This window comes from Felis catus, chromosome E2 (assembly GCF_018350175.1).
Source record: "Felis catus isolate Fca126 chromosome E2, F.catus_Fca126_mat1.0, whole genome shotgun sequence".
In the NCBI taxonomy this organism is placed as follows: domain Eukaryota; kingdom Metazoa; phylum Chordata; class Mammalia; order Carnivora; family Felidae; genus Felis; species Felis catus.
Genome location: NC_058382.1, coordinates 12,614,464 through 12,623,201, shown reverse-complemented (window position 1 = coordinate 12,623,201; position 8,738 = coordinate 12,614,464). Strand labels below are relative to the sequence as shown.

The 8,738-nt window shown below is 55.1% G+C and overlaps 1 protein-coding gene across 2 annotated transcripts; it reads left to right on the top strand.

The window, feature by feature from the left end:
- Positions 1-238: 238 nt before the first annotated feature.
- Positions 239-4,895, top strand: PINLYP (phospholipase A2 inhibitor and LY6/PLAUR domain containing). Of its 2 annotated transcripts, XM_019819450.3 has the most exons (6): positions 239-630; positions 1,020-1,166; positions 1,989-2,105; positions 3,948-4,100; positions 4,326-4,469; positions 4,651-4,895. In XM_019819450.3, the coding sequence occupies exons 2-6, from the start codon at positions 1,097-1,099 to the stop codon at positions 4,803-4,805; spliced, it is 639 nt and encodes a 212-aa protein (XP_019675009.3). In that variant the 5' UTR covers positions 239-630; positions 1,020-1,096; the 3' UTR covers positions 4,806-4,895. The 2 variants fall into 2 exon arrangements, with proteins under 2 accessions (XP_019675009.3, XP_044902795.1); XM_045046860.1 differs by lacking the exon at positions 239-630 and having other exon boundaries at positions 832-1,166.
- Positions 4,896-8,738: the final 3,843 nt, after the last annotated feature.

Genomic DNA, 8,738 nt, shown 5'->3' with positions numbered 1-8,738 from the left:
CAACAGGAGCGGCCTCCGGGATTGGCCCCTAGAAGAAATTCGCCATTCTCATTGGACAATGCAGTCACCGCCCAAACCGAAGCCTTAGAAATCGAGAGGGCGCAAACCTGAGTCGATTTTCTTAGGGAGTCTGGAGCCTACCTCAGCGGGATCCTCTCCACCAGTTCCTGCGGTTACGCTCTTCCCTGCTACCCTCACACCATGCGCGCGCGCGCGCGCGCGCGCACACACACACACACACACACGCGCGCGCGCGCGCGCGAACAAAATCTCCGATCTCTCCAGGGTTATGCCCGAGGCCAAGAGAGAGTGCGTCAAGGACCTACATAAGACACAAAGCACGCATTCAAACCAGATCCACACACGGAGCCTAGAGTGCTTCCACCCATGCCTCAGTTTTCCAATATGTGACCTGTGGGCATCTGTCTCCTACCACACCCGCCCCTGACCGTTGACAGGCATCCCTCTGTTTGGTCCCTATGAGACCTAGGGGTGCAGCCCCAGGCAGGATCAGAGCTGGGGACAGCCCAAACACAAGACAGGGAATATGAGCCAAGCACACGAAGAAGGAAGAGAAACAGGGCGCCCAGGCCCCCGCAGAACGAGCCGGGACATGCTGGGCGCTCCCAGGTAGGGCCTCACCCACGCTGGGTAACTCCTTGGAAAGAGAGAGAAGAGAGGGGATCTCAGTCCTCCTAGCAGCCACTCTACACCTACAGGAAATCAAGTGACCCAACTCTGACCTTGGGCTTCAGGCCAGAAAAAAAAAAAAAAAAAAAAAAAAAAAGGCGGGGGGTGGGGGAGTGGGGAGAAGGGCCATGAGAATGTGAGACAACAGGAAAGTGACCTTCGGGGTCCTGATGGAAGAGGGGGCTAGAAGCCCAGACTCCTGGGGTCCCTGTGGAGCAGGGGGCTGAGCATGAAATGCCCATGTCCCTTTTGAATTCTGGTTCCATATCCCCAACCCAGAGCCACAAAGGCCCGCCCTGAGATCTTACCTCAGCTATTTCTCACCCCAGGGTGAAGGTGGATACAGACCCGCCCCTCCTCAGTTCCCTATAAGGGCTGAGGACCCAGGACTGCAGGTTCACTCATCATGAGGGCTTCCATGAAACCGGGGACCTTCTTGCTGGCCTTCACTCTGCTCTGCACCCTCCTAGGTCTGGGTAAGTGAGAAGGGGTGTGGACCATGAGGCCCATGAGAGAGAGCACTCAGCACGGTCCTTGAGGGGGAAAGTGGAGGTGTCCTGGGAATGCAGATTCATGGTGAAGGCAGAGGCTAAAGGAAGAGAAAGCCTGGGGCCCCAAAGGAGAAGCTCATGTGGTCGACTCCCTGGGGGAGCTTGGGGGGGCTCCGAATTCTCTATCCCCACCCCCCCCCAGGCAGGGTCTCGAAATAAGACATATGAATCTAGCCCCACCTTTCCCAGGACCCAGGTAGGTGTCTGGGCCCCGAGTTGTGTCTTCTTTTAGGACCAAGGAGTCCATGCCCTCAGGCCTCCTGGTCCTGACTCTCCCTTCTTGATCTGGCATGAAGACCCCAGCCTCGGGTTCCCCTGCCTGAGCTCCTGCCACCTCCAAGACCTACATCTGGTCTTGCGTCCAAGAAACAGCTGGACCTGAAGCTTCCCAAAGCCCATGGAAACCTTCGCCAGGATCCCTCCCTGTCCCCGAGCTTTCTCAGGAGTCCCTAGCATCCCAAGTCCCCAGCCTTATAATTAGGTAAACAGGCTCCCTGGTGGAGTCGCTTCCCGCCCGTGGAAGCAGCTTTGCTGGCATCACCACCGCGTCCCAGCCAGAGCAGTGGACATTTCCCTGGACAGCGGTCAGTGCCCCACCCATGAGCAATTAGAGAGACACCTGTCCCTCCTCCCTCAGGACTCCAAACCCGGTCCCCTGTGCCTCCATCTCCCTCTGGACTCTGAAGTCAAACCCGTGCTCCGCTGACCACACCCCTCATGACTACAGCCTGGCTCTCTACACCGCAGGGTGCCCACTGAGCTGTGAAGTGTGCAGGGGCTCCGGGCCCACGTGCAGCGGAAAAATGAAGACTTGCGAGGCCGGCAAGGACGCATGCGTGGTCGTCGTGGGGGAGTCCTGCACAAGTATGACAGCCTGGCGTCCCACCCTGGGGAGGGGGTTGTGCCTTCAAGGGTAGAAGATAGCGCCACATCAGGGAGGGACTGTCACGGTCACGGTTCTGGCGGTGGGAGGTCAGGGAAGAGGGAAAGACTGTCTTGAGGTGGTGGGTGGAAAAAAAAGCGAAGTCAATGGGATGATGGGAGCCATTGTTGTCAGGGATTTCTGAAAATGGGACTCTCCAAAATATTAGATGGTGGGTGGGGGGCAGATATAGAGACTTTCTTAGGCAGGAGGGGGCGAGGAAAGGAAAGGACGCAGGGGAACAGAACTGGTGAGGGGTAAGTATCTAATAGGCAGGAGGTAGAATGGAAGGGGAGGAGGAATCGAAGAGAAGAGGCTGGGGTGGGTCTGGAAGAATGTGATCAGGTTGACCGCTTTGGGTGAGAGGGAGGAACCGTCCCAAATACCAGGGGATGGTTGGGGTGGTGCGGGCTGGAAGGGACCATTCCTTTTTTTTCTTTCTTTCCTCCTCCTCCTCCTCCTCCTCCTTCTTCTTCTTCTTCTTCTTCTTCTTCTTCTTCTTCTTCTTCTTCTTCTTCTTCTTCTTCTTCTTCTTTTAATGTCTATCGACCTTTGAGAGAGAAAGAGACAGAGCACGAGCAGGGGAGGGACAGAGAGAGAGGGAGACACAGAATCCGAAGCAGGCTCCAGGCTCTGAGCTGTCAGCACAGAGCCCGACAGGGGCTCGAACTCACCAACCGTGAGATCATGACCTGAGCCGAAGTGGGAAGCTTAACCGACTGAGCCAGCCAGGCACCCGGGAAAGGGACCATTCCTGACGGGAGGAGGTGATATGACACCAAGGTAGAGGAAGAGACATAAAAGGGACCGTGCCAGGCAGGAGAGGAAAGATAACCCTGAAGTATGGAGCAAATCATCAGGAAGAAAGGTAGAGGTAGAGAGCCGGAGGCAGATGGGTGACATGGGAGAAGGCATGACTTTAATGGAAGCGACCGTCCCAGACCTGAGGAAGGTTGGGGAGAAGGGGCGCGATGGAGTGTTGATTCAAAGCTGAGGAGAGAGGATGGGGCTGGGGCAGGAGATGAAGGCCGTCAGGAGGGTAGGAAGAAGCCACCGCCACCGGTGGGGGTGTGCGTGTAAGGAGGGTGAGACAGAGAGTGGTGGCGTTGGCGGGTAGGCCAAAGGACCCAAAGGGCTTGAAGAGACCACCCCAGGCATACATGAGGGAGATCAGACCCTGAGGTTGGAGGGAGACGAAGGTGGGAAAAGCCCTTCGGGGGTGAAGAGGAAAATCCTTGGATTGGAATGGAAGAGACCACCACACGGTGGGGAGGGGGAAGGCCAGGAAGACTGGAAGAGACCACTGCAGGCAAGGCTGGGGGTAGCCAGGGAGGGAGGCAAGAGACCACTTTAGAGGATATGGGTGTTGCAGGGTAGGGGTTGGGGCGGCCTCCCAGGGTTTGCTGGAAGGGATTTGGAAGGTGGGAGGGAGGGCGAAGGTGAAGAGGACTGGAAGAGACCGTTTCACACAAGCACGGGGGTAGCCAGAGACGCTTTGGGGCAGGGACCCTTGGAGGATGGCAGAGCCGCGGGGCTGGGCGGAAGGGCCCAAGTCAGGCTTGGCAGTGGGGAGCTGAAAGAGAGCATCCAGGCTGGGGGGATAGGATAATGGGGCGGCGGGGGGCGGGGGGGGGGCGGGGGCGTCACCTAATAAACGACTCCGGACCGGATCCCGGGTAGCTAAAGGTGGCGGGGGTTGGGAGAGACCCCGAGGCCGGGGCCCACGCCGGAGTGGGGTCAGCGGGCGCTGCCGGAGCCCTCCGTTCCTGTCCCGCGTCCTTCAGAGGGCCGCCACGCGGTGAACACCTACAAGGCCTGCATGAAGTACAGCGACTGCTACTCGGGATTCGTGTCCACCACGATGGGCCCCAAGGACTACATGGTGTCCAACACGCGCTGCTGCCAGAGCGACGGCTGCAACCAGGGCTCGGTGCCCCGTAAGTGCCAGCCCCGCATCGGGAGTCGCTTCCGGCTCGCCCCAAGAGCCCGCGGTGTGTGCTCTGCCCCGCATCGGGGCAACTCGCTTGCTGCGACCCGATTTCCTTACGGCCAAATGCAGTCAGTGTCCGTCATCCATTGGCAGCCCGTGTTCCCCAGGGGTGTTGTGAGGTGAGGGAAGGGTTGAATCGTCCCCCTGCTTCTCACGCGCCACTCATCCCCAGCTCCCCAGAACAATCGTACGGAGAACGGCCTCCAGTGCCCGGCCTGCATCGCGCCCTTTCAGGAGACATGCCCCGGGACCCAGGCAGCCCGCTGCGTTGGCCAGGAAACCCACTGCGTCTACTTCGCTGGCAACGTGCAGGCCGGTGAGGGGAACCCGGATCTCTAGAGGGGGCAGGGGCCCCAGAACTGGAGGCCCATGCTTCCAGGCTCTAGGGGAGATGGCGGCTCCAGGTTACTGGGTGAGGACAGGGGTGGGGGAGGGAGGACGGGGTCATGAGGAAGGAGGAGTTAGGGGCCGGCTCCATTCTGAAACCCCCTTCCCAGGTCTCATCACCCCCAAATTTGCCACTCGGGGCTGTGCTACGGAGAGCGCCTGCTTCGCCAAGGCCGGGGCGCAGGTGCCTTCAGCCTCTTATCTGTACTTCCTCCGCCGAGCAGACTGCCTTCCAGCCCGCCAGGCCCCTAGCAGGGCGGAGTAAAGCGCTGAGGATCATGTGGCTTGAAGTCTCCCTTTGTCCTCAGTCTACACCTGCCCGTGTGCCTATGAATTAAACAGGTTAACAAAGCAAGCCCGAGTTCTTGTGATGTGATGCATCTCAGGAAGCGAGGGTGCAGAAAGCAGGGGTCTTAACCCTTGCGAACCCTCTCTTTGCAAGGAAGGGAGAGAAGATCCCACCATTTATTACAGGATTCCTCCCCGCTGGGCCCCTGTGCAGTGTTCTCTGTGCTGTACCTCATTTCATAACCCCAACGGCTGTGTGAACTTGATATTACTACCCCTATTTTGCAGATGAACAAACAGGCACGGGTTGTGTGGCCATTTGTTTTGGGGCAAACCTCTAGGGAGGGTCAGACCCCAGAGTCCACGATCACCTCTCCTGATTAACCCTCTCCCTCTTTTTGCCTGTTTTCACATCTGCAAAACGTGGGTATTAATGGTAATAACCTCATTGGGTTGTTGCATCAAATGAAAGAAGAGCAAAAAAGGCACTTAGTGCAGTGCCTGGCACCTTTATGACAATGTCAGTTCTGGAAACGACACATCTGTAAATAATAATCATCGGAACAGCTGCTTCTTAATGAGTGCCCATTATCTGGAAGGTGCTAAGCATTGTCATCAATCAGTATGCTGCAGTAACATGCAAGTCCCTAATTTCAGTGGTTGAAAGCAACCAAGTTGTATTAGTCGACTAATGCTGGAGTAACGCTGCGTAACAAACCATCCCCAAACCGAGCCATAAACAAACCGAGGGTTTGTGGGTGGCTGGGGTAGCTCTGCTTCTGGCCTTGTATTAGCTGGTTTGGCTCCAGTTGGGGAGGATTCAAATTCTGGGATCGGTGGCTCCCTGGCTAACGCTCTGACAGCGGGCACAGGAGCACAGTAACCAAGTGCATTAAAAGCCCCTGCTGAGGTCAGGTGTGCTAACATTCCACTGATGGAAGGCAACCCTGTGGTCAAAGCCAATATCAACCAGGCAAGGAGGTGTACTACCCTTCCGGTGGGAGGGAGAAGGGTAGGATTTGTCGAACAAGTCCCCACTCACAAATACTCGCTTCCCTCCGACCCCCCATGTCTAGCACTGTCCACGGGGTGTTCTGCTCGTGGTAATCATAGAGCAGCCTCCAGCTCCAGCGTTGCTGATTTCTGTGCACCGGAAAAGTCTCACACGGGTGATTAAATGCCGTGACCCAGAAATGACTTGACACAACTCATGGGATGGAGCTAATCACATGGCCCCCAAGCCCCCACGGGGAGCTAGGAAGTCGCTCCCCAGTGTGGACATATTTTGTAAGAGGCAGGAAGCTGCCACGGCCCCCTAGCAGGTGTTTCTCATTTTCTCTTCATAAAGACTCCCTGTGATATAGGGACTGTTATTCTCGGCCCTGTTTTCAGAAGAATCTGAGGCTCAGACGCGGGATGTTACACGCAACTACAAAGTGGCAGAGCTTAAGATCTGATCATCGGGTCGTGTTGAGGAGGAGAAGGGACCACAGCACAGAGGGAACAGGCCCGCATTGGTCATCTTTGGCTGTATCTTTATACATCGAACCACTCCAAAACTTTGTTGCTTTGAACAATCAATCGTCTTTTATTTAGCTCATGATTCCGCAATTTGGTCTGGGATCAGCTGGGTGGTTCTTCTGCTGGGTGCGGCTCCTGTCGGCTTGGCAGCTCGGTTTCGGAGGGTTGGCTGGCTGGCGGTGGGGGTGTCAAGGCTGACTGGGTCACCTGGCCTCTACTCACCCAGCAGGTTAGCCTGGACTTGGTGTCCCAGTGGCGGAAGGGATTCTAAGGGCGGTGAGAGAGGAACCCCTGTATGTGAGCCCTTTCTAAGCCTCTACTTTATCGCGTTCGCTGTTGTTCCTGTGGTCAGGCAAATCACATGGCCAGGTTTCGAGTCAGGAGAACGGACTCTGCAAGGACACAGCTACAGAGAAGCTGAAGAAATTGGAGGCTTTAATGGGCCAAGCTGCTTCCAGAGCTAGGATGCTTTACCGTCACAAGCTCCTAAGGTCTAAATGTCATTTTTCCACCTCCATTCTCCTCTCCCCCACTCCCAGGGTGGCAAAACTCAGGCACAGGAGTCTTTGGGTTCCAGCTCAAGGGGTTCTTTCCCATACAGACCTTCACCATCCCTCCTCTCCCAGGGCCCAGGAGTCCCCACCCTTGGTCCCCTTCTCCGTCAGACCCAGTGCTATCTCCAGCCCCTTCCCCAGACCCAAGCAAAATCCCAAGCATCTTCCTACCCCTTCAAACCCTCAAAGGAGAGACAACACAGTGGGATTTCTACTCGTCTTTATTCACTCCTGCAAGAAAGCACCACAGGCCAACCACACCCTTGATTAGCCCTCCACGGTTCCCCACCCCAATGGATACAAGTGTCTTCATCATAACCCAGAAATATCTGAAACTCAGCTAAGGTGATGAGATTGTCTCTTCGAGTTTTTTGTTTTGTGCCTATTCTGCTTCTGGCAAGGGCAACGCCAAGACTCAGCCTACATTTCCTTGGATTCTTGCCTTCGAGGGTCTTCCAGCCAGAAGTAGGATGTAGACACGCCCCACGGGGAGCCAGCAATCAGTTCTCAAGGGAGTCTTAGTCTTTTCTGCTTGGATGCTACCCGGGACACATGCCTCACTGGCCACCTTACGCCTCCCACCCAAAGTCATAATTTAAAAGACAACCACCCTCCGGATTAGTCACGACGCCCAACCCGTGGCGATACACGATGATACAGACACAATCAGCACTCCCCGACAGAGACGCAGGCAAACGGAATTGGGTCTTGCTTCCTCAGATAGGATCTCTGGCACGATCCCCATTGGCATGGGGGCAGAGGGAGTTTGGAGTAGCGAGGCACAGGGCAGAGGTGTCAGACAGGTGAGAGTGGCAGAAAGAGGGCACTCTGTGAGCAAAGGCATTCTGGGTGTGAGACAGGCGCCTAGACTAGAGTCGGCTCAGCCTGGGGCTGGAGGCATGGACCAGAGTCACATTTGAGCTCCCAGTGGGCCAGGCTTCTCCAGAGGGCTGCAGTAGGCTGACGTGTGTGTGTGCACATTTGTACACACACTATTCTTAGTTACCCCGTGAGGTAGATGCCACTTGCTCAGGGACTTGCCCAAGGTCACCCCAATGTCAGCAGGGCTGTCTGACCCTGGAGCCATGCTAATGGGATTTCCTGGGATAATGCAAGTGTTCCAGGTCATGTGGCTACTGAACACTGGAAACGGGGTTCGTGGCACTGAGAAAGGGAGTTTTAGATTTCATTTACTTTTCATTAAAAATTGATACACGTCTCCGTTGCTGGAAGACCGTTCAATATCAGTGGGACAACTTGGGGACGTGGATCCATTTCTCCAACAACACATTTTAGGAAAGCTAAACAGAACTATTTCTGATGAAAGTTTCTGAACGAGATGTGCTGGAAGTGTAAAATACCAGATTTCAAAGGCAGCATAAAAGGATGTAAAATGTGTCTTTCTTTTCTATATGGACTACATGTTGAAATCATATTTTGGATATACTGGGTTAAGTAAAACATATTCTCAGTAGTTTGACCCTGTCTCCTTTTACCTTCTTTTTTTTTTTTTTTAAATTTTTTTAACATTTATTTTTGAGAGAGAGAGAGAGAGAGAGAGAGAGAGAGACCCAGAATCCGAAGCAGGCTCCAGGCTCTGAGCTGTCAGCACAGAGCCCCATGGGGGGCTTGAACTCACAAACTGGGAGATCATGACCTGAGCTGAAGTCAGATACTTAACCCACTAAGCCACTCAGGCATCCCTCCTTTCACCTTTCTAATGTGGCTGCCAGACAATTTCAAATGATCGATGTGGCTCACACTGTTTCTATTGGACAGCACTGCTTTCCTCTCCTGCGTTCCCACGGCTGGCACGTGAGACTGAGAGACAGTGT

Excerpts from the sequence above, each read along its gene's own strand:
- PINLYP (XM_019819450.3), top strand. The coding sequence starts at position 1,097 with ATGAGGGCTTCCATGAAACCGGGGACCTTCTTGCTGGCCTTCACTCTG. Across the intron at positions 1,167-1,988 it reads CTGCACCCTCCTAGGTCTGG|GGTGCCCACTGAGCTGTGAA; the intron begins GTAAGTGAGAAG and ends TCTACACCGCAG. Across the intron at positions 2,106-3,947 it reads CGTGGGGGAGTCCTGCACAA|AGGGCCGCCACGCGGTGAAC; the intron begins GTATGACAGCCT and ends CGCGTCCTTCAG.